This window comes from Oncorhynchus gorbuscha, linkage group LG20, assembly GCF_021184085.1.
Source record: "Oncorhynchus gorbuscha isolate QuinsamMale2020 ecotype Even-year linkage group LG20, OgorEven_v1.0, whole genome shotgun sequence".
NCBI lineage: Eukaryota > Metazoa > Chordata > Actinopteri > Salmoniformes > Salmonidae > Oncorhynchus > Oncorhynchus gorbuscha.
Window position 1 is genome coordinate 5368233 of NC_060192.1, and position 24017 is coordinate 5392249.

Sequence of the window (24017 nt, forward strand, 5' to 3'; positions counted from 1 at the left end):
TTGGTCATTCTGCCAGTGCTTTCAACGAAGCCACAGTGCGCATGCGAAGCCGTATATCCGCTCTCTTTCTCCGCCATCTTATGTCGCCTTTCCATTGTTCATTGAAGTTAGCAGGGGTGGCGGAGCTATTTACTGCACATTAAAACATTTCGGGGATATTGTTCAGTTGACATCAGCAAAATAGGGGGACGGAGGAAGAATCCAAGGTCATCCTAGAATACGTGACACACGCGGATTTTATCGCTCAGGGTTCGACTCACACCTCGTCGGGAAACATGATGGACGACGAACAACCCAAGACCCTGTATGTATGAATAGCGGCAAGCGAACTAGCCGACTGACCGCTTATTTTAAGTATCGTCGTGTAGCCGTGCATGTATCAATTGCATTTTCTTAATATGTGGTCCGAAAGAGTCATGTCCACCCTCCTGCTTTCTAGTTGTGAGCCAGTCGCACTGGATAACTTAGCTGGTTAACAACATGTCAGACGTGTCCATTTTTTTTAGACAAAGCAAAGGCTGTATTTTGTTGCGAGCACTGTTGCCACTGCACAATAATTTCGAAAGCCACCTTTCTAAAAATCTCAACATTTATTGATATTGCGATGTTCTTCTTAGCCTATACTGCGGGAGATACCTGTTAATGGTTGTATATTTTGGTAATAGCAGCTATTCGAGAAAGACTAACATGCTTGTTAACTCTTGTCGGCAGCATGCCGGGCCTCTAGTCTCTGTATTATGCGAAGCAATGCGGTTGTCATCAGTCTGATACCTTTCCACACCGGTGGCCATACTCTACAATGTCTGTGAAATCATAACCTACCTGCTAACATTGGCCAGTTACCTACATTTTAACTGCTCGGCGTACACCAACAATCAGACGACCGTGTTATGTTGGTTTGCTAACTTAATTAACCATCATACCGCTACAAATCTGAGATTCAAATTGGGTTTGTCAGCTACCATTTGTATGTCGGTGTTGTTACTACAACACTGCCATGTAATGATAGCGAATGCACGTAGTTATTAGTTAGTTAAGGAACATAACACATGCAATGCAATGTGAAAGCGTGGCCTAGTCTTGTCGGATGCCGAGTTTTAGTTTCTGAGGCCTATAGGCGCCTAACGTTACTATCTCAAGGAAATTATAACCGTGAATGTTACTGTATTGTGTTGCTGTTACAGTCACGTAAATTCAGGTGTGACAATGTTGCAAATAATATGTACAGTGGCTGTAAAATACGGTCGGGTGTTTACTGTTTCCAAACAGCCCAGCTGACTTTACTTCACTGTTGTTTTTCTTCTTTGTATGGCGCATCCCCCTGTCTTGGTTTCAGTATCACCTCAGTTGGCTTCTTCATGTGGCCACTGGTTATACCGTGCCTTGCTTGGGCTGGTATCCATTTTACGTGAACTCCCAATATCCCAAATGGGTAAATCCGTTTGAAATCAATAACTTTTTTTTTTGACAACCTCCACTTTGATTTAAACAACACTTTACATACATGTTTGCCCATAGAATACGTTTTCAGAAAGTGGATTTTTGGACCTGTGTGCCAAAACGTTCAGGAGAAGATAAAGGTCCCATGGTATGTCAACTTTGAGCACATCTATGGATGCCTGCACCCCCCCCCCCCCAAAAAAAAAAATGTATCAGACAAAGTTATGAGGTAGTAAGTCTATCGAATGAATGTTTTAGTGCAATGTGCCAAATGCCTGTATCACAAGAAACACTTTTTGTTGTTGAGTGTTCTGTGTCTTTTTGGTCTTCGCTCCTTCTGTGCCGGTGTGCACCTTCACGCACAGACACCAAGCCCCTCCACCTGTCACTCACAACTAACGAGGAAAGATGACGGTCTTCCTCTCTGACAACAATCAACTTAATGTCGCTATTTGTGTTTGAGATTTGGTCCAACAGAATCAGTTATATGCACACCGAAACACTTAGATACATTATTTTACTGTAATAGACGAGAATTTAACGTTTATAATGATGCTCTTTTTATGTGTTAACTCCCAAAACGTAGAACAGAGCAGACCCTACTAAAACTAGAGTAACAATGAACATGATTGTGGAAAGTGTATGCTCAGTTCTTTTGCTCGAAGCATTGCAGTACCATGTACCACTGGCAGCGTTTTAGCCACAGACTAGTGTGCTAGCCGTCTAGTCTGCAATGAGAATAAAAATACATGTTTATATAAGGAATTGGGAACTGGTTTTAATTCTGAGAAATAAGTATCTTCTTATCCAGGTGGGCCACTTGATTTCAACATCTAAACAAAGTGAACAGGCTATGTTGTTCAAACAGTTGGAGACGAAGAGAAGGGTGTATTCATAACAGTTCAACTGTTCTACCTTGTTAGCAAGCAAACATATCCAAGTTGGCAAGACTTATTTTTCTGCCCATTGCAGACTAGACAGCTAGAACATATAAATCAAAAGTAGGTTACACTTTTTTTTGGTTAATACATGATTCCATGTGTCATAGTTTCATAGTTTTGATGTCTTCACTATTCTACAATGTAGAAAATAGTAAAACTAAAGAAACCCTTGAATGAGTAGGTGTCCAAACTTTTGACTGGTACTGTAAGGCCCTTTGCTATGAGATTCAATTGAGCTCTGGTGCATCCTGTTTCCATTGATCATCCTTGAGCTGTTTCTACAACTTGATTGGAGTCCTCCTCTGGTAAATTCAATTGATTGGAGATGATTTGGAATGGCACACCTGTTATATAAGGTTGACAGTGCATGTCAGAGCAAAAACCAAGTCACGAGGTCAAAGTATTGTCCGTAGAGCTCCGAGACAGGATTGTGTCGAGGCACAGATCTGGGGGGAGTGTACCAAAACATTTCTGCAGCACTGAAGGTCCCTAAGAACAGTGGCCTCTTTCATTCTTAATTGGAAGAAGTTTGGAACTACCAAGACGCTTCCTAGAGCTGGCCACCTGGCCAAACTGAGCAGTCGGGGAGAAAGGCCTTCGTCAGGGAGGTGACCAAGAACCCGATGGTCACTAACAGAGCTCTAGAGTTCTTCTGTGGAGATGGGAGAACCTTCCAAAAGGACAACTTTCTCTGCAGCACTCCACCAATCAGGCCTTTGTTAGTGGCCAGTCAGAAGCCACTCTTTAGTAAAAGGCACATGAAACCCTGCTTGGAGTTTTCCAAAAGGTACCTCAAGGACTCTCAGACCATGAGAAACATGATTCTCTGGTCTGATGTAACCAAGACTGAACTCTTTGGCCTGAATGCCAAGCGTCACATCTGAAACCTGGCACCATCGCTACAGTGAGTCGTGGTGGCAGCATCATGCTGTGTGGATTTTTTTCCACGTCAGGGACTGGGACACCTAGTCAGGATTGAGGCAAAGATGAACGGAGCAAAGAGCGCTCAGGACGTCCGACTGGGTGTGAAGGTTCATCTTCCAACAGGACAACGGCCCTAAGCGCATAGCCAAGACAACACAGGAGTGACTTTGGGACAAGTCTCTGAATACTTGAACCCGATCGAACATCTCTGGGGAGACCTGAAGCAAAGCTCCCCATCCAACCTGACAGAGCTTGAGATCAGCACAGAAGAATTGGAGAAAACCCTCAAATATAGGTGTGCCAAGCTTGTCGCATCATACCCAAGGAGACTCAATGCAGTAATCGCTGCCAAAGGTGTTTCAAAGTACTGAGTAAAGGGTATGAATACTTGCGTAAATGTGTTTTTTTTTTAAATATAAAGTTAAATATTCTGCATACCAGTTTTTGCGTTGTCATTATGGGATATTGTGTGTAGATTGAGGGACAAAAACAATTGAATCAATTTTAGAATAAGGCTGGAACATAATGTGGAAAAGGTCGAGGGGTCTGAATACTTTCCGAATGATGAATTGCCCCTAACTTTAAAAAAAAAAACTAAGATTTTTAGGCCATATCATCCATCTTTAGTAGTAAGTCATAATTGAGATACTAAGTCATTATGAGATATGCAAGTCTGGATCATGGACATTGAATAGTCTGGGATTCGAACAATAACTCATTTCCGTGCTACTATATTTGGTTAACAGTTGAGGAATGGGGCGGGAGAAACGTAACCGTTCTCAAATACATAGACTCAAAGACCCTGAAATTATAGTTTTAACCACTTTTTGAAGTTATACAGTGTCTGTTTTTAAAAGGGCAAACTGGGATTGGTGCATTTTTTAAAACTTTTTTTTTTTTTGACTTTTAAGTTGTTCATATAGACCTTGAGTGTAAGTTAGGGGACTGGGAGCAACAGTCTTACCCCATCAGAACCCAAAATAGTCTTTTTACTCGTGTTTTTTTTAAACAATGTAGTTGTAAACAAATAGTGTTTAGCTTCAAAACATGGTTAAAACTATAATTTTGATGTCGTGGGTGGTCAATACTTGCATCCATATGTGAAAGTCCTTGTGTCTATGTAGTATATGGTTGACTACATTTCTCCTGCCCCGTTCTTAGTGGTGAGGATGTGCTTTGTTGTTTGAATCCCAGATTGCCCCTGCAGGACTGTTCAATGTCCATGATCCAGACTTACTATCTCATGATAATGACTTAAGTCATAATTATGAGTTACTATCTCAAAACTCCTAGTCATAAAAAAATACAATTATAATGTGGGTGATGGGAATGGCCTTCCACACATCCATGTCTTCATCACTGGAACGAAACGGTTTAGTTCCATATCATTTAAACACTTACAAACCATTCAACTTTTGATTTCAATTTAAAAAAAAAAAAAGAAATTGAATAGGAAAATATTTTTACACCTTTAAGATCAATTATCTAAAAACATGTAAACCAGGGCTCTATGTTGATGTTTTTTTTTGACAGGGTATGTGCCTAAGTTGGAAAATGTAGGTGGGCACAAATATTTAGGCATGCAATGAAAAATATTTGATGTAATGACACTAGAGTCCTTTGTTTTTCTAGGCACACTGGTGCTCCTAAATTAAAATTCCAGGTCGCACAGCAAAGTAATTAGGGGCATATGCGAGTAAAACAGTCGCACTCTAGAGCACTGTAAAGCCCTTTTTTAAATTTTTTAAATCACATTTTATTGGCCACATACACCTGGTTAGCAGATGTTATTGCGAGTGTAGTGAAATGCTTGTGCTTCTTGTTCTGACAGTGCAAGTAACAAATAATCTAACAATTCCACAACCACTACCTTAATATACACAAATCTAAGGGAAGGAATGAGGAATATGTACATGTACGGCTGGGCCATGAGATGCAATGGATGGTATATACAGTATATACATCTGGGATGAGTAGTGCAAGATATGTAAACATCATTATTAAAGTGCCATTAATAAAGTGACTAGTGATCCGTTTGCCACTTTAATAATGATGTCTGCATATCTTGTACAATCAGCAAATTCATATTTGTATATGTTGTAGTGTAGCTTAGAGACCATATTTCACATCAATGTTAGTGTTTTTGTGTTGAGACAACACGATCTTGAATACAGTGGGTCATTTCAATCATAGAAATATAATTCATAGAATGGACCCTTCAGACCACTGCAATTTAGCTGGTACACAATTGAGTTGTTATTGAAATAACTTGTAAGTGCTACCACAAAGATGACTGTCGGTCCACCCACTGTTGAATGGCAACTTAGAATATACATTACCATGTATCTGTGTTCATATGATTTCAATAGGTTTCCTATAGAAGATTGACAGTGTAATTTGAAACAGATATTCCGATTTCAAGTCAACATTCTCTGACGTGTGGACCTCCAACCATCTTTGTGGTACCATGTTTGACAGTTGACATTTAACATTTTGATCAGTGAAAACATGACACCCACCCTGTATTCAAGAGCATGTTCTGTCTCAACCAATGGCGTGCCAGTCACAAAAAACGTCAATGTAAAATTGGGTCTAATGTGATTATGTAAAAATGAGGAGTTTGTAGACACTTGAAGTTAAATTACAATTTCTATGAAACATTATTCCTTCCCTTTACTTAGTTATGTGTGTATTATGGAGAGGTCGACCGATTTAAATCGGAATGGCCGATTTTAAATCGGAATGGCCGATTTTAAATCGGAATGGCCGATTTTAAATCGGAATGGCCGATTTCAAGTTTTCATAACAATCGTAAATCTGTATTTTTGGCCGCATATTTTTATTTTTTGTACCTTTTTATTTAACTAGGCAAGTCAGTTAAGAACACATTCTTATTTTCAATGACGGCCTAGAAACGGTGGGTTAACTGCCTTGTTCAGGGGCAGAACGACAGATTTTCACCTTGTCAGCTCGTGGGGATCCAATCTTGCAACCGTACAGTAAACTAGTCCAACGCTCTAACCACCTGCCTCTCATTGCACTCCACAAGGAGCCTGCCTGTTACGTGAATGCAGTAAAAGCCAAGGTAAGTTTCTAGCTAGCATTAAACTTGTCCTATAACTAGTGATTATGATAGTTTTTTATAACTACACATGGTTGATGATATTACTCGTTTATCTAGCATTGCATATAATCGATGCAATGCTGGGGGATGATTTAACAAAAGCGCATATGCGGGAAAAAAGCACAATCGTTGGACGACTGTACCTAACCATAAACACCGCCTTTCTTAAAATCAATACACAGAAGTATACGTTTTTAAACGTGCATATTTAGCTAAAAGAAATCCAGGTTAGCAGGCAATATTAACCATGTGAAATTGTGTCATGTCTTTTGCGTTCATTGCACGCAGAGTCGGGGTATATGCAATAGTTTGGGCAGCCTGGCTCATTGCGAACTAATTTACCAGAATTTTACGTAATTATGACATACATTGAAGGTTGTACAATGTAACAGGAATATTTAGACTTAGGGATGTCACCCGTTAGATAAATACCGAACGGTTCCGTATTTCACTGAAATAATAAACGTTTTGTTTTTGAAACGATAGTTTCCGGATTCGACCATATTAATGACCAACGGCTCGTATTTCTGTGTGTTATAATCAAGTCTATGATTTTTTTTTAGAGCAGTCTGACTGAGCGGTGGTAGGCAGCAGCAGGCTCGTAAGCATTAATTCAAACAGCACTTTCGTGTGTTTTGCCAGCAGCTCTTCGCAAGCACAGCGCTGTTTATGACTTCAAGCCTATCAGCCTAATGGCTGGTGTAACCGATGTGAAATGGCTAGCTAGTTACCTGGGTGCGCGCAAATAGCATTTCAAACGTCACTCGCTCTGAGACTTGGAGTAGTTATTCCACTTGCTCTGCAAGGGCCGCGGCTTTTGTGGAGCGATGGGTAGCGCTGCTTCGAGTGTGGCTGTTGACGATGTGTTCCTGGTTCGAGCCCAGGTAGGGGCGAGGAGAGGGACGGAGGCTATACTGTTACACTGGCAATACTATAGTGCCTATAAGAACATCCAATAGTCAAAGGTATATGAAATACAAATGGTATAGACAGAAATAGTCCTATAAATACTATATTAACTACAACCTAAAACCTCTTACCTTGGAATATTGAAGACTCTTGTTAAAAGGAACCACCAACTTTCATTTGTTCTCATGTTCTGAGCAAGGAACTCAAACGTTAGCTTTTTTTACATGGCACATATTGCACTTTTACTTCTCCAACTGTTTGTTTTTACATTATTTAAACCAAATTGAACATGTTTCATTATTTATTTGAGGCTAAATGGATTTTTATTGATGTATTATATTAAGTTAAAATAAGTGTTCATTCAGTATTGTTGTAATTGTCATTATTATAAATAAGTAAAAATCGGTATTGGCTTTTTTTGGGGTCCTCCAATAATCAGTTTCGGCGTTGAAAAATCATAATCGGTCGACCTCTAGTGTTAGGTAGTGGTTGTGGAATTGTTAGATATTGCTGCACTGTCTGAACTAGAAGTACAAGCATTTCAGTACACTCGCAATAACATCTGCTAACCAGGTGTATGTGGCCAATAAAATGTGCTTTTAAAATAATTTGACAACCCTGTTTGTAAGATTTTTAAATGATACTAATCTCAACCGTTTATGTTTTCCAGTGATGAAGACATGGATGTTTCACTGTATGGTGGTGTATGCAACATTGTCAACTTTGAACACCTTTATCTCTTGAATATTTTCATTCAGGTCCCAAAAAGTCACTATCTGAGCACTTCTACACTCAGCAAATATGTGTGCAAGGTTTTGTTCAAAAGGGATGCTGCCAAAAGTAATTGAATTCAAATGGATCTACCCAATGTAAAACTGAATCAGTCAATACAACCTCTTCCTAATGGTTAGTTGTGAGGTAAAATAGTGTGGTTTAAAGGAACAGTTCATCCCCAAAATAACAAACGATTCCAGACGGTTTCACACCTCAGCAACGTTGTGGATGGTGGTGAACCATCCCTTTAAATCCAGATCTTCTTAACCACACTTCCTTGTCTATTTATTGTCTGCTAAGTGGAGCATCCATTTCTCTTCTATTTGCTGAGCTGAGCCCAGGGTGTCCATGCTGATGTGTTGTCACTGTGCTGCAGGTATGTGGGAAACCTGTCCCGGGATGTGACCGAAGCCCTCATCATGCAGCTGTTCGGCCAGATCGGACCCTGCAAGAGCTGTAAAATGATAGTAGATGTGAGTCAAAAATCAACCTTTCTGTTGTCTGGGAATGAACCTTCTCAAATAAGATTCCCCTATGATTCTGCTCAGAATGACTAAACGCCGCGCCATTTTCTAGTTTGAACAAACCCGGAGAAAATGTTTGTTTTTTAAATATTTAAAAATATTAGCATTTATATTAAAGTGAGGGCATTACCTCCGCTTAAAAAAAATGTCTCTAGTTTTGTGCCAACCAAACGTTGACCATGACTAGAGGCCTATTCAGTGGTCTGCAGCACATAGAACATTGCAGAAATGTAATGTGTCGAGCCTATAAGAAAACAAACGTGACCACACAGTTCCCTGTTGAACATGACGGAGAGGAATGTCTATACAAGGCTGCTTTATCTGAAACCCCACAGAATGAGCCCCAGGACTGGTAAGACAACAGCGTTGACCAATATTAGCCAGGAGCCTGTTTAAGAACACATTGTACTGCTGTGAGTCTTACCTCTGGGATTGATTCATATTAGCATCCTGAGTCTGTCAGTCGAAATAGAAGACGTGTTGTTTGGCCAATCTCTTAATGATGACGAATGGTCACGGGTTGGAGTTGCATAGGCTAGCTAGAGCTGCCCATTTACATTGCAAAGAAGGAGACTCAACTAGGCCTACCTTTTTTACAATGGTAGGATGAAATTCCCAGTTGTGACGTTAAAAAGTCCCCGTTCTTGTCCCCATCCAGACGGCAGGTAATGACCCCTACTGCTTTGTGGAGTTCTACGAACACAGGCACGCTGCCGCGTCACTCGCAGCCATGAACGGTCGTAAAATAATGGGTAAGGTAAGCTATCGTATCTACAGGGTGAGTCGGCTTGGGGAGGGGAGGTTCGGCCAAAAGACAGGAGGAAGAAATTGAAGCCAAGTTCAAATCAGCCCCTATCCCCAGACACTTGACTTGATGCAGGTCTGGAAAGGTCGGATGTGTGCGAGCATTATGGCAGACCTATGAGAAGTGTCTAGGGGTAGCGACTGAGGCCCATTGACTGGGTATCACATTGCATCATGGGTATCGCACTGCGTCATGTTGTCCGTTCAACCCCAACCATTTACATTAAACCTCAGTAAGTATGACATGAATGGAAAGGTTTTTTTGATTGGTCAATAATACCACATCAGGAGGTTTTGTAGGGTACTTAGGTTCGGTTTGAGTGGGTGGCAGCATGTCTTCCAACGATAGGGTACTATGTTCTTCACCCCAAAATCTAGCTTTCTCCATTCTGCTTTGGTTTTTAGAGAATACTACATATTCCGTAGATGGCGTCCTATATACATTAGAAAAACACTGCAGGCCCCAATCTCGAATTAACGGGGACATTTGACACGGTGTAATTTGACTGAAATTAGATGGTGCCATTTGTTTTAGGTTTGAAGCCTGCCGATGTCTCACTGGAAGTAAAACGTCTTGTTCCTTTGGCCTGAGGGGAAATGCTGAACGAGCGTGGAGGAGGGATTGCACTTGAATTCAAACACTGTATGAAACACCTGTTGATAAGATGTTATGGATACCCCAAAAAAATGTTTCTGGTTATTTAACTACAAAATGTAGCTTGGTAGTGATTTACATTTTTTAATGGATTCTGTGCCGTTCCCCTGACCCTGCCGTCCTCGATTGGGTGTAGCTCCTTCTCATCCTCTGTCCTTACCATCTGTGGTCGGAGTTCTCGCTCCTGCTGGTAGACCCCTGGACGCCGCCCATGTAAACGGGGTCACGCTCAGAAGAGAAGTCATAGCCAATTAGTATTGGCAGCACGTCCCATGTCTTTAAACCTGGTTGGGTTGTGTAATCTTTCTAAGTAGTGCCCCCCCCCCCCCCCCCATTAACCTGTTTCAAATAACCTCTACTTCTACACTGCCAGTCTTTATTATAATTATTATTATTATTGTGTACAATGTGTTCTTTTGCAAATGCCTTTGCATAAAGAATCCAGATAATAACTATACTATATCTCTAAAGACACATTCAGTTGAAAATATTTTATCCTCAACAGGTAATGAAGGACCATTTGAGGAGTAATACAAGTTCGTAAAATTCACTTGTTTGTAAGTCCCTTGTTATTTGGACCCTTTTTAAAAAAACTTCCTAGACGTTTTGTTCCAAATTTGATTGATTAGACAGTGAGACTGAATTGTGACATAGTCTGAGTGTGAGCAGGCTTTCCCTCTTATCATTGTGTGACTACAACAAGCCCTCTGATCGGCAAACAGACGGACACGTGTGCTGTCCAAGTAAGGCTCGCTTTTCACCCCTCTTTCCGGCTCTCTTTCTCTCTCTCTCTTTCTCTTTCTTTCTCTTTCTTTCTTTTCTTCAGGAGGTCAAAGTGAACTGGGCCACAACCCCTAGCAGCCAGAAGAAAGACACAAGCAGTGAGCATGATCTCCCTTGATACTTTGACACGGCCCCTACCCAACTGTTTTTAAAGAGTGTAGCGCCTGTATAACGCATGGGGGGGGGCTAGACTTTGCTTGGTGCATTCAGAGCACATTTATGTTATCCAAGAATATTCCAAGAATTGTTAGCATTGGTGCCTAAAATGAGTTGGCTATATAAAAACCCAACGTCTGATACATATGATTCTGTGTTCAGATCACTTCCACGTTTTCGTCGGAGACCTCAGTCCTGAAATCACCACGGATGACATCAAAGCTGCCTTCGCCCCCTTTGGGAGGATATCGTGAGTGTTCTCTCTGCTTCTCCTTACCCAAAGTTATTATCTCGGTTATGCTTATTCAAAACACTACAAAGATTGTGATTGAACAGAAGAGAACAACAACCTGTCCTCACAGCATTCATCTGTCAAATATGTTCTCTACAGATCTTTTTCCGCGTATCTCTCAAGAAGCAAATATGCACAACCGAACTTCTTAGAATCCTACTTGTCAAGTGCTTTGCAGCCTCCCTGGACAGAAACCCAGGGAGCTGGTGGCTCCCTGGAAACACTGCTCCGTACGATTGGTTCTGTGCTCTCGTCTTGCCAACCGGTGTTTTTCTGTCTGTTCGTAGTGATGCCCGGGTGGTGAAAGACATGGCTACTGGCAAATCTAAAGGCTATGGCTTTGTGTCCTTCTTCAACAAATGGGTGAGTGTCCCCCACCACCCTCGGGCCTACTGCTCACTCTTGGGTTTGTGGCTTGTAAGAAATCATTAGCGTCGGCGCGAAGAGTGTGAGCCTCCAATCCTTTTGTTGTTGTCCCCCCTAAACAACAGCCAGCAATGTTTAGCCAAGCAAATACCACTCTGTAGTTGATTCGCTACGTTGGTGTAGATGAGGTTTAGATTCTAGGTTATACCGTGATTACTACCACCATGCTTTATAAAGTCTGTGGATATTGGAACTGTGTGTGTGTGTGTGTAGGATGCAGAGAATGCCATCCAACAGATGGGAGGTCAGTGGTTGGGAGGACGGCAGATCAGGACCAACTGGGCCACCAGGAAGCCCCCTGCACCCAAAGCCACCTACGAGAGTGAGTAAGACACACCTCCCACTGCTCCAAAGAATGACTTGCACACACCTGTCGGTTATTGAATACAACAACAACAAAAAAGATTGTCCATCCATTGTCAATCAAGTTTTAAATGCATCTTCTATTCCTCCCCAACTTGTGGAGCAGCGAACACAAAGCACCTGTCGTTTGAGGAGGTAGTGAACCAGTCCAGCCCCAGCAACTGTACCGTCTACTGTGGAGGAGTCACTGCAGGGCTTACAGGTATAGAACTACCCCGGGGGTTTCCTTTAGGAAAATGGACAACGTGACCAGAAGGGTTTGCCAACAGGGGGAAACTATTCGAAAGGGCACACCTGATGCACGCGGTATGTGACCGAGATGATCATCTCCGTTAGACACTTGGGTGAATCTAAAGATGCAACAAACTAGGACGGGTTGCTAATATGATTAGGATTGTGCGTTTGTGCTTTTGGACAATGAAAGAAAGTTTCTTATAGAACTGGAGAAAATTGGCGAATGAAGAAGTCTTTCATAGGGAGCGCGTGGCAGTCGCAACTCAAAGGGGAGGAGTTTGTGGCGAATATAGCCTATAGGCATCTCTCTCCAATATGCATGCGCTCTGCTCTCCAGACTCCACTCAGCTGTTTCCAGCCTATTCTTGCCATTTGTTTGTTTCTTTTGATCAATTCCCCATTACATTCACTACATGACCAAAAGTATGTGGACATGCAATCGCCATAGACAAACAATGACCGAAGAATGGCCCTTACTGAAGAGCTCAGTGACTTTCAACGTGGCACCGTCATAGAATGCCACCTTTCCAACAAGTCAGTTTGTCAAATTCCAGCCCTGCTAGAGCTGCCCCGGTCAACTGTAAGTGTAGTTATTGTGAAGTGGAAACGACGAGAAGCAACCACGGCCCAGCCGCGAAGTGGTAGGCCAGACAAGCTCACAGAGCGGGACCGCTGAAGCGCGTAAAGATCCTCTGTAACACTCACTACCCAGTTGCTGCCTCTGGAAGCAACGTCAGCACAAGAACTGTTCATCAGAAGCTTCGTGAAATGGGTTTCCATGGCTGAGCAGCAGCACACAAGCCATAAGATCACCAACTGGTATGGAGTAGGCGTGATGGTTTCTAAACCCCCTGCTACTGTGATTTTCAATGTGAAATAATCTACAGTGGATCTACGAGCTTTGGCTGGAATGGTGTAATGCTTGCCGCCAACTCTGGAGCAATGAAAACACGTTCTCTGAAGTGATGACTCACGCTACACCATCTGGCAGTCCAACGGAAGAACTGGGTTTGGCTGATGCCAGGAGAACGCTACCTGCCCCAATGCATAGTGCCAACTGTAAAGTTTGGAGGATGAGGATTAATGTTCTGGGGCTGTTTTTCATGGTTCGGGCTAGGCCTCTTAGTTCAAGTGAAGGGAAATCTTAACGCGACAGCCAACAATGACATTCTAAACTATTCTAACTGCAGTATAACTAGAAGCCCCTCTCTCCTCGCTACAGTATAACTAGTATCTCTCCTCTCTACAGTATCACTAGTATCTCTACAGTATCACTAGTATCTCTCCTCGCTACAGTATAACTAGTATCTCTCCTCTACAGTATAACTAGTATCTCTCCTCTACAGTATAACTAGTATCTCTACAGTATCACTAGTATCTCTACAGTATCACTAGTATCTCTCCTCTCTACAGTATAACTAGTATCTCTACAGTATAACTAGTATCTCTCCTCTCTACAGTATAACTAGTATCTCTACAGTATAACTAGTATCTCTCCTCTCTACAGTATCACTAGTATCTCTACAGTATAACTAGTATATCTCCTCTCTACAGTATCACTAGTATCTCTACAGTATAACTAGTATCTCTCCTCGCTACAGTATAACTAGTATCCCTCTCTACAGTATAACTAGTATACAGTATAACTAGTATCTCTCCTCTCTACAGTATAACTAGTATCTCTCCTCTCTACAGTATAACTAGTATCTCTCCTCTACAGTATAACTAGTATCTCTACAGTATCACTAGTATCTCTACAGTATCACTAGTATCTCTACAGTATCACTAGTATCTCTCTTCTCTACAGTATAACTAGTATCTCTCCTCTCTACAGTATAACTAGTATCTCTCCTCTCTACAGTATCACTAGTATCTCTCCTCTCTACAGTATCACTAGTATCTCTCTTCTCTACAGTATTACTAGTATCTCTCCTCTCTACAGTATCACTAGTATCTCTCCTCTCTACAGTATCACTAGTATCTCTCCTCTCTACAGTATCACTAGTATCTCTCCTCTCTACAGTATCACTAGTATCTCTCCTCTCTACAGTATCACTAGTATCTCTCCTCTCTACAGTATCACTAGTATCTCTCCTCTCTACAGTATAACTAGTATCTCTCCTCTCTACAGCATCTCTCCTCTCTACAGTATCACTAGTATCTCTCCTCTCTACAGTATAACTAGTATCTCTCCTCTCTACAGTATAACTAGTATCTCTACAGTATAACTAGTATCTCTCCTCTCTACAGTATCACTAGTATCTCTACAGTATAACTAGTACTACAGTATAACTAGTATCTCTACAGTATAACTAGTATCTCTCCTCTCTACAGTATCACTAGTATCTCTACAGTATAACTAGTATCTCTCCTCTCTACAGTATAACTAGTATCTCTCCTCTCTACAGTATAACTAGTATCTCTCCTCTCTACAGTATAACTAGTATCTCTCCTCTCTACAGTATAACTAGTATCTCTCCTCTCTACAGTATAACTAGTATCTCTCCTCTACAGTATAACTAGTATCTCTCCTCTCTACAGTATAACTAGTATACAGTATCTCTCCTCTCTACAGTATCACTAGTATCTCTCCTCTCTACAGTATCACTAGTATCTCTCCTCTCTACAGTATCACTAGTATCTCTCCTCTCTACAGTATCACTAGTATCTCTCCTCTACAGTATCACTAGTATCTCTACAGTATCACTAGTATCTCTACAGTATCACTAGTATCTCTACAGTATCACTAGTATCTCTACAGTATCACTAGTATCTCTACAGTATCACTAGTATCTCGCCTCTCTACAGTATCACTAGTATCTCTCCTCTCTACGGTATAACTAGTATCTCTACAGTATAACTAGTATCTCTACAGTATAACTAGTATCTCTACAGTATCACTAGTATCTCTACAGTATCACTAGTATCTCTACAGTATCACTAGTATCTCGCCTCTCTACAGTATCACTAGTATCTCTCCTCTCTACGGTATAACTAGTATCTCTACAGTATCACTAGTATCTCTCCTCTCTACAGTATCACTAGTATCTCTCCTCTCTACTGTATCACTAGTATCTCTCCTCTCTACAGTATCACTAGTATCTCTCCTCTACAGTATCACTAGTATCTCTCCTCTCTACAGTATCACTAGTATCTCTCCTCTCTACAGTATCACTAGTATCTCTACAGTATAACTAGTATCTCTCCTCGCTTCAGTATAACTAGTATCTCTCCTCTACAGTATAACTAGTATCTCTCCTCTCTACAGTATAACTAGTATCTCTCCTCTCTACAGTATAACTAGTATCTCTCCTCTCTACAGTATAACTAGTATCTCTCCTCTCTACAGTATAACTAGTATCTCTCCTCTCTACAGTATAACTAGTATCTCTCCTCTCTACAGTATAACTAGTATCTCTCCTCTCTACAGTATAACTAGTATCTCTCCTCTCTACAGTATAACTAGTATCTCTCCTCTACAGTATAACTAGTATCTCTACAGTATAACTAGTATCTCTACAGTATCACTAGTATCTCTACAGTATCACTAGTATCTCTACAGTATCACTAGTATCTCTACAGTATCACTAGTATCTCTACAGTATCACTAGTATCTCTACAGTATCACTAGTATCTCTCTTCTCTACAGTATCACTAGTATCTCTCCTCTCTACAGTATCACTAGTATCTCTCCTCTCTACAGTATCACTAGTATCTCTCCTCTCTACAGTATCACTAGTATCTCTCTTCTCTACAGTATCACTAGTATCTCTCTTCTCTACAGTATCACTAGTATCTCTCCTCTCTACAGTATCACTAGTATCTCTCCTCTCTACAGTATCACTAGTATCTCTCCTCTCTACAGTATAACTAGTATCTCTCCTCTCTACAGCATCTCTCCTCTCTACAGTATCACTAGTATCTCTCCTCTCTACAGTATAACTTGTATCTCTCCTCTCTACAGTATAACTAGTATCTCTCCTCTCTACAGTATAACTAGTATCTCTCCTCTCTACAGTATAACTAGTATCTCTCCTCTCTACAGTATAACTAGTATCTCTCCTCTCTACAGTATCTCTCCTCTCTACAGTATAACTAGTATCTCTCCTCTCTACAGTATCTCTCCTCTCTACAGTATCTCTCCTCTCTACAGTATCACTAGTATCTCTCCTCTCTACAGTATCACTAGTATCTCTCCTCTCTACAGTATCACTAGTATCTCTCCTCTCTACAGTATCACTAGTATCTCTCCTCTCTACAGTATCACTAGTATCTCCTCTCTACAGTATCACTAGTATCTCTCCTCTCTACAGTATCACTAGTACTCCAGTATCACTAGTATCTCTCCAGTATCACTAGTACAGTATCACTAGTATCAGTATCACTCTCTACAGTATCACTAGTATCTCTACAGTATCACTAGTATCTCTACAGTATCACTAGTATCTCTACAGTATCACTAGTATCTCTACAGTATCACTAGTATCTCTACAGTATCACTAGTATCTCTACAGTATCACTAGTATCTCTACAGTATCACTAGTATCTCTACAGTATCACTAGTATCTCTACAGTATCACTAGTATCTCTACAGTATCACTAGTATCTCTACAGTATCACTAGTATCTCTCCTCTCTACAGTATCACTAGTATCTCTACAGTATCACTAGTATCTCTACAGTATCACTAGTATCTCTACAGTATCACTAGTATCTCTACAGTATCACTAGTATCTCTACAGTATCACTAGTATCTCTACAGTATCACTAGTATCTCTACAGTATCACTAGTATCTCTACAGTATCACTAGTATCTCGCCTCTCTACAGTATCACTAGTATCTCTACAGTATCACTAGTATCTCTACAGTATCACTAGTATCTCTACAGTATCACTAGTATCTCGCCTCTCTACAGTATCACTAGTATCTCTACAGTATAACTAGTATCTCTACAGTATCACTAGTATCTCTACAGTATCACTAGTATCTCTACAGTATCACTAGTATCTCTACAGTATCACTAGTATCTCGCCTCTCTACAGTATCACTAGTCTCTACATATCACTAGTATCTCTCCTCTCTACAGTATCACTAGTATCTCTCCTCTCTACAGTATCACTAGTATCTCTCCTCTCTACAGTATCACTAGTATCTCTCCTCTCTACAGTATCACTAGTATCTCTCCTCTCTACAGTATCACTAGTATCTCTCCTCTACAGTATCACTAGTATCTCTACAGTATCACTAGTATCTCGCCTCTCTACAGTATCACTAGTATCTCTACAGTATAACTAGTATCTCTACAGTATAACTAGTATCTCTACAGTATCACTAGTATCTCTACAGTATAACTAGTATCTCTACAGTATCACTAGTATCTCGCCTCTCTACAGTATCACTAGTATCTCTCCTCTCTACAGTATAACTAGTATCTCTCCTCTCTACAGTATAACTAGTATCTCTACAGTATCACTAGTATCTCTCCTCTCTACAGTATCACTAGTATCTCTCCTCTCTACAGTATCACTAGTATCTCTCCTCTCTACAGTATCACTAGTATATCTACAGTATCACTAGTATCTCTACAGTATCACTAGTATCTCTACAGTATCACTAGTATCTCGCCTCTCTACAGTATCACTAGTATCTCTACAGTATAACTAGTATCTCTACAGTATCACTAGTATCTCGCCTCTCTACAGTATCACTAGTATCTCGCCTCTCTACAGTATCACTAGTATCTCTACAGTATCACTACTATCTCTACAGTATAACTAGTATCTCGCCTCTCTACAGTATAACTAGTATCTCTACAGTATCATTAGTATCTCTCCTCTCTACAGTATCACTAGTATCTCTCCTCTCTACAGTATCACTAGTATCTCTCCTCTACAGTATCACTAGTATCTCTCCTCTACAGTATCACTAGTATCTCTCCTCTACAGTATCACTAGTATCTCTCCTCTACAGTATCACTAGTATCTCTCCTCTACAGTATCACTAGTATCTCTCCTCTCTACAGTATCACTAGTATCTCTCCTCTCTACAGTATCTCTCCTCTCTACAGTATAACTAGTATCTCTCCTCTCTACAGTATCTCTCCTCTCTACAGTATCACTGTGATCGTGTTAATATAGGACTAAGTCGCTCTGGATAAGAGCGTCTGCTAAATGACTTAAATGTAAATGTAAATGTATATAACCTTCCTCTATTTCCCCTCCTTAGAACAACTGATGAGGCAGACCTTCACCCCCTTCGGTCAGATCATGGAGATCAGAGTTTTCCCAGACAAAGGCTACTCGTTTGTGAGGTAAGACCACAGACTCAGTGTGTTTTGAGATTGACCCATATTGCAGTTGGACTGCAGTCATTGCCATGTGACTGCTCACTCTGACCCCGTCTCACCCTTGTCCCCCCCGCACGTCTCTACCTGGCTTAGGTTCAACTCCCACGAGGGAGCGGCCCATGCCATAGTGTCAGTGAACGGGACGTCCATAGAGGGCCACGTGGTGAAGTGTTACTGGGGGAAGGAGACCACAGAAATGGTCAGCCCCATGCAGCAGGTACAGGTGCCTCAGCTCACACCGCAGGTAACATCTCCCTTTCTCATACAACGTCCATTACTGTCTATTACATATCTGTATATTGTATGTTATAACACGTGTAGGTGTATGTGTATATAATATAAACAGTTGACGTTTACATGCACCGTAGCCAAATACATTTAAACTCAGTTTTTCCACAATTCCTGACATTTCGTCCTAGTAAAAATTCCCTGTCTTAGGTCAGTTAGGATCACCACTTTATTTTAAGAATGTGAAATGTCAGAATAATAGTAGTGTTTTTATTTGATTTTATTTCTTTCATCACATTGCCAGTGGGTCAGGAGTTTACATGCACTCAATTAGAATTTGGTAGCCTTGCCTTTAAATTGTTCAACTTGGGTTAAATGTGTGTAGCCTTCTACAAGCTTCCCACAAAAAGTTTGGTGAAAAGTTGGGTGAATTTTACCCCATTCCCGCTGACAGAGCTGGTGTAACTGAGTCAGGTTTGTAAGGCCTCCTTGCTCGCACACTCTTTTTCAGTTCTGCTCACACATTTTCAATAGGATTGAGGCCAGGGCTTTGTTGTCCTTAAGCCATTTTGCCAGTACTTTGTAAGCATACTTGGGGGTCATTGTCCATTTGGAAGACCCATTTGCGACCAAGCTTTAACTTCCTGACTGATGTCTTGAGATGTTGCTTCAATATATCCACATAATTTTCCTCTCTCATGATGCCATCTATTTTGAAGTGCACCAGTCCCCCATGCAGCAAAGCACCCCCACAACATGATGCTGCCACCCCCGTGCTTCACGAATGGGATGGTGTTCTTCGGCTTGCAAGCCTCCCCCTTTTTCCGCCAAACACAACCAGGGTGATTATTGGCAAACAGTTCTATTTTCGTTTCGTCAGACCAAAGGATATTTCTCCAAAAAGTACAATCTTTGTTCCCATGTGCAGTTGCAAACTGTAATCTGGCTTTTTTATGGTAGTTTTGGAGCAGTGGCTTCTTCCTTGCTGAGTGGCCTTTCAGGTTATGTCGATATTGGACTCGTTTTACTGTGGATATAGATACTTTTATACCCGTTTCCTCCAGCATCTTCACAAAGTCCTTTGCTGCTGTTCTGGGATTGATTTGACCTTTTCACACCAAAGTACATTCATCTCTAGGAGAGGGAACGCATCTCCTTCCTGAGCAGTATGACGGCTACGTGTTTATACTTGCGAACTATTGTTGTACAGATGAACGTGGTACCTGTAGGCATTTGGAAATTGTTCCCAAGGATGAAACTGACTTGTGGAGGTCTACAATTTTTATTCTGGGTTCTTGGCTGATTTGTCAAGTAAAGAAGCACTGAGCTTGATGGTAAGCCTTGAAATACATCCACACGTTCACCTCCAATTGACTCAAATGATGTCAATTAGCAGAAGATTCTAAAGCCATGACATAATTTTCTGGAATTTTCCAAGCTGTTTAAAGGCACAGTCAACTTAATGTATGTAAACTTCTTACCCACTGGAATTCTGATAGTGAATTGTAAGTGAAATAATCCATCTGTAAACAATTGTTGGAAAAATTTGTTGTTTCATGCACAAAGTAGATGTTCTAATTGACTTGCCAAAACTATAGTTTGATAACAAGAAATGTGTGGAGTGGTTGAAGAACGAGTTTTAATGACTTCAACTGTGTATGTGTGTGAGTTCAAAGTGGGCCTGCTAAGGGAAACCGATAAACATAGTTGATCTCTAAGCGTTGTCTCCACAGCCGAACAAAATTGGCTTTGCAGCGCAGCCCTACGGCCAGTATGCCCAGTGGTACGGTAACGCCCAGCAGATTGGCCAATACGTGCCCAACGGGTGGCAGGTGCCGACCTACGGAGTCTACGGACAGGCCTGGAACCAGCAGGGCTTCAAGTGAGTACTCATGAACTACCGAAGAGGGGTAAAGAAAAATAAAGTGTTGGCTTGAAATGCAGCCCTGATGTCAGGATGAGACTACTATGAGACTACTATGAGACTACTATGAGACTACTATGAGACTACTATGAGACTACTATGAGACTACTATGAGGTGACAGCCGCCCTCAAAGAGCAGTCTTTGTTGTTGTTCATCTGACCTCTTGTCTGTGTGCAGTCATTTACAGGCGGGTGCAGGGTGGACGGGCGTTGGAGCGGTCAGTAATGGCGGCGTGGTGGAGCCTGGACAGGGAGTCAACGGGGCGGTGCTGGCCAACCAGTCGGTCATGGGCACCGCTGGCTACCACACCCACTGATCAACGCCGGCCCGGCAGCCCAGTGTCGGCCTCCTACCCTCCCACCACCACCGCAGGGATCCTACACGGGGCGGACACGTTCCCCGTCTTTTACAACACCATTTAAGAACTCTATGGCGGGGAGTGGAAATGCGTGATTCCACCTCTCCCTGTCCAGTTCCCCCAATCCTGGTTTTTACATGTAAGTTTAAAGGAGGAGGAGATGAGGCTTGTGTGTCATCCATCGGAGGTCGGAGCGTTTCCCAGTCCTGGGATATAAGATACATGCATATAGATATATGCACACAAACACACACCCATGTCCACACACACACACACACATACCTTACAAAGGTCTTTGGCTCCGTGTCAGATCGATTGACTCAAGAATCAGAAAGGACTATGCCATTTTTAATTAAAGTACTATTAAATAAATAAAATACACGATAAACAAGAAAAAGTGACTTCTTTTGGATTTGCTTTTTCTTGTTGGTTTGTTTAAGAACAATTTCAACTGCTGATATCGTTTAAGGAACGACGCTTTGCCTGTTTTTGTTTCGGGACTGTCATTTTAAAGGAATGTTTATAGCAAGGACACCGTGGAATCATGTGAAATGTAAGAACCTTTTTTTTTGTTTATAAATATTTTTTTTGATCAAATGGATATCAACTGTGGAATTTTTTTAAATACGATTTTCAATCTCAACTAAAAACCAATTGCAGGGATTACTGCCACTGTTCTTTCTTTACGAGGCAGACATATTGCACAATACTATTTACTCTTAGTTATCTTTTCACACAATTTGATGTTACAAAAATTCTAGGTATTTTGAATTGTTTTGCATTCCACTTTATTTTTCCTTTTGAAAAGTTTATTTTAGGAGGGCTTACATACTATACTGTTTTGTATGTAAATAACCAAACAGTCTGTTAAACTGTTCTGACAAGGTCTAGAGGGGGAAAAACCTCATGTTAATTATGGAAGCTTGCTTGTTTTTTTGACTGGCGGCCCGGGGGTAAGGGATCATTAACAGTAGACGTGGGCATATTAGCGTCACTGTCTAATGCTGGTTCAGGACAATGTAAGGACAGTACAACATTTGATTCTTCCTGTGAGGAGAGAACAGCATTGCAAAATGAGCTAGACCGAAAAGTAATGTAGTTATTCTGTGTATAAAACCTAAATATTGAACTTTTTTTTTGCTTTTTAAATTTTTTTTTATGATAAAGTAGTAAATAGTTATAAAAAAAACCGGGAAAAAACTTGACCGGATCAGAATTTTGACCTGGTTCCCCCGTCTGGAGTTGATTTAATAATACCGTTGGTCGAGACCCCTTGTTTTGCCTTATTTTGAGTTCATTTCATTTGAACCAACCTATTATCATTAACGGCTCATAAAGTCCGATTCTTTTCCGACCTTGTGTTTCGCGGCGGTGTTTCTGGGGGTTATGTTGACGCTACAACGTGTTCTTGCTTTGTCCCATTAAAATGCTGATGTGTATAAACACTACTTGTGGGAACGGTTCATATTTCTCTCTCCACTGTTCTTGTTAACTGTATTTAAAACCGCTTGATGTGAGCTTGGTTCAGTCTTGCAATTAAATGTTGTTTTTTTGTTTACAATGAGCTTGCTTACATGTAAACCTCTGATCCAGTGATTTTTGAAATCAGAAAATCGTTGGTAGCAGAAACTGGACTAATTGAACAGAGCAGGCCTACCTACAGTACAGAACCTTTTGACACAAGCTGTTGAGCATGAATGTATGAACTACGGGTATAAACCAACTAAATACACTGAACAAATATATATAAATGCAACAATTTCAAAGATGCTACTGAGTTACAGTTCATCTAAGAACCAGTCAAATGAAGAATGTGTTGGGCCATAATCTATGGATTTCACGTGACTGAGAACACATCTATTGGTCACGGATACCTGTTTTTTTTACGGGGTGTTGATCAGGAAACCAGTCAGTATTTGCCTCATGCAGTGTGACATCTCCTTCGCATAGAGCTGATCAGGCTGTTGATTTGTGGACTGTTCTCCCACTCTATAATGGCCTTGTGAAGTTGGTGGGAACTGGAGCACGCTGTCATACACGTCGATCCTGAGCATCCCAGTCATGATCAATGGGTGACATGTCTGGTGAGTATGCAGGCCTTGGAAGGACTGGTCCATTTTCAGCTTTCCAGGAATTGTGTACAGATCCTTGCGACATGGGGCCGTGCATTACCATGCTGAAAGGTGAGGCGATGGCGGCGGAGTACTGCCACGACAATGGACCTCAGGATCTCGTCTTGCCCACCTGTCGCCACGCCCAGGGTGAAAGGACAGGCCAGGGCCGCTGTTCTGACCAACACCCTCTACAAAAAGGTTTCCAATTCCGTCACTCCCTGTGTCCACGTGAAGCAAGCCATGGGAGTGCCATGCGCAGACCGCCCCTCTCCCTTTTGAAGAGTTTAATTCTGGAGGTTGGTTACTGAGTCCCCGGGTCCCCTGGTCCAGAGGGTGGACTAAAAATTATCTGGTGGTGAAATGTAATAGTAGAGCAGGTCGTCCTCTGGGGTTGCAGCACCTGACTAGGTGCTGGGGGGGAAGAGGCAGAGAGGGGGCTGTGTTTCAGTGTGCCTGTCAGGAGAGTGTCAGAGGGGGTACGTTGGGGGGAAGGGGACCCCCATGGAGACTTCCCAGGATGGGGTTGGGGAGGTGAGGGTTCTCAGGTGTCTTACCCGACTCCACCTCTCGGCCTGGTCCTGCAGCTCCATACCTCCGCCTCCACTTCTATGTCTGTGCCTTCGCCAATGATGAATAACTGGCCACGAGTTCACAGGTTTCCTCAACTACAGCTCCAATGGTGCCTTGGAGCGGGATA

General features: G+C 41.6%; 1 protein-coding gene across 1 annotated transcript; it reads left to right on the forward strand.

Annotated features, from left to right (window-relative positions):
• Nucleotides 1-45: 45 nt before the first annotated feature.
• LOC124006979 (nucleolysin TIA-1-like) lies at nt 46-22762 on the forward strand. Its single transcript, XM_046317192.1, has 12 exons — nt 46-304; nt 8489-8585; nt 9295-9393; nt 10922-10976; nt 11197-11284; nt 11614-11689; nt 11966-12074; nt 12222-12317; nt 18575-18659; nt 18789-18939; nt 20657-20805; nt 21026-22762. Exons 1-12 carry the CDS (start codon nt 276-278, stop codon nt 21162-21164), a joined length of 1173 nt encoding a protein of 390 aa, XP_046173148.1. The 5' UTR covers nt 46-275; the 3' UTR covers nt 21165-22762.
• Nucleotides 22763-24017: the final 1255 nt, after the last annotated feature.

What these genes read in the sequence shown, in the direction of transcription:
- LOC124006979 (XM_046317192.1), top strand. Translation starts at nt 276, where the DNA reads ATGATGGACGACGAACAACCCAAGACCCT. An exon ending in GTCGTAAAATAATGGGTAAG is followed by an intron (nt 9,394 to 10,921) that starts GTAAGCTATCGT and finishes TCTTTTCTTCAG; the next exon opens with GAGGTCAAAGTGAACTGGGC. An exon ending in TGGAACCAGCAGGGCTTCAA is followed by an intron (nt 20,806 to 21,025) that starts GTGAGTACTCAT and finishes GTCTGTGTGCAG; the next exon opens with TCATTTACAGGCGGGTGCAG.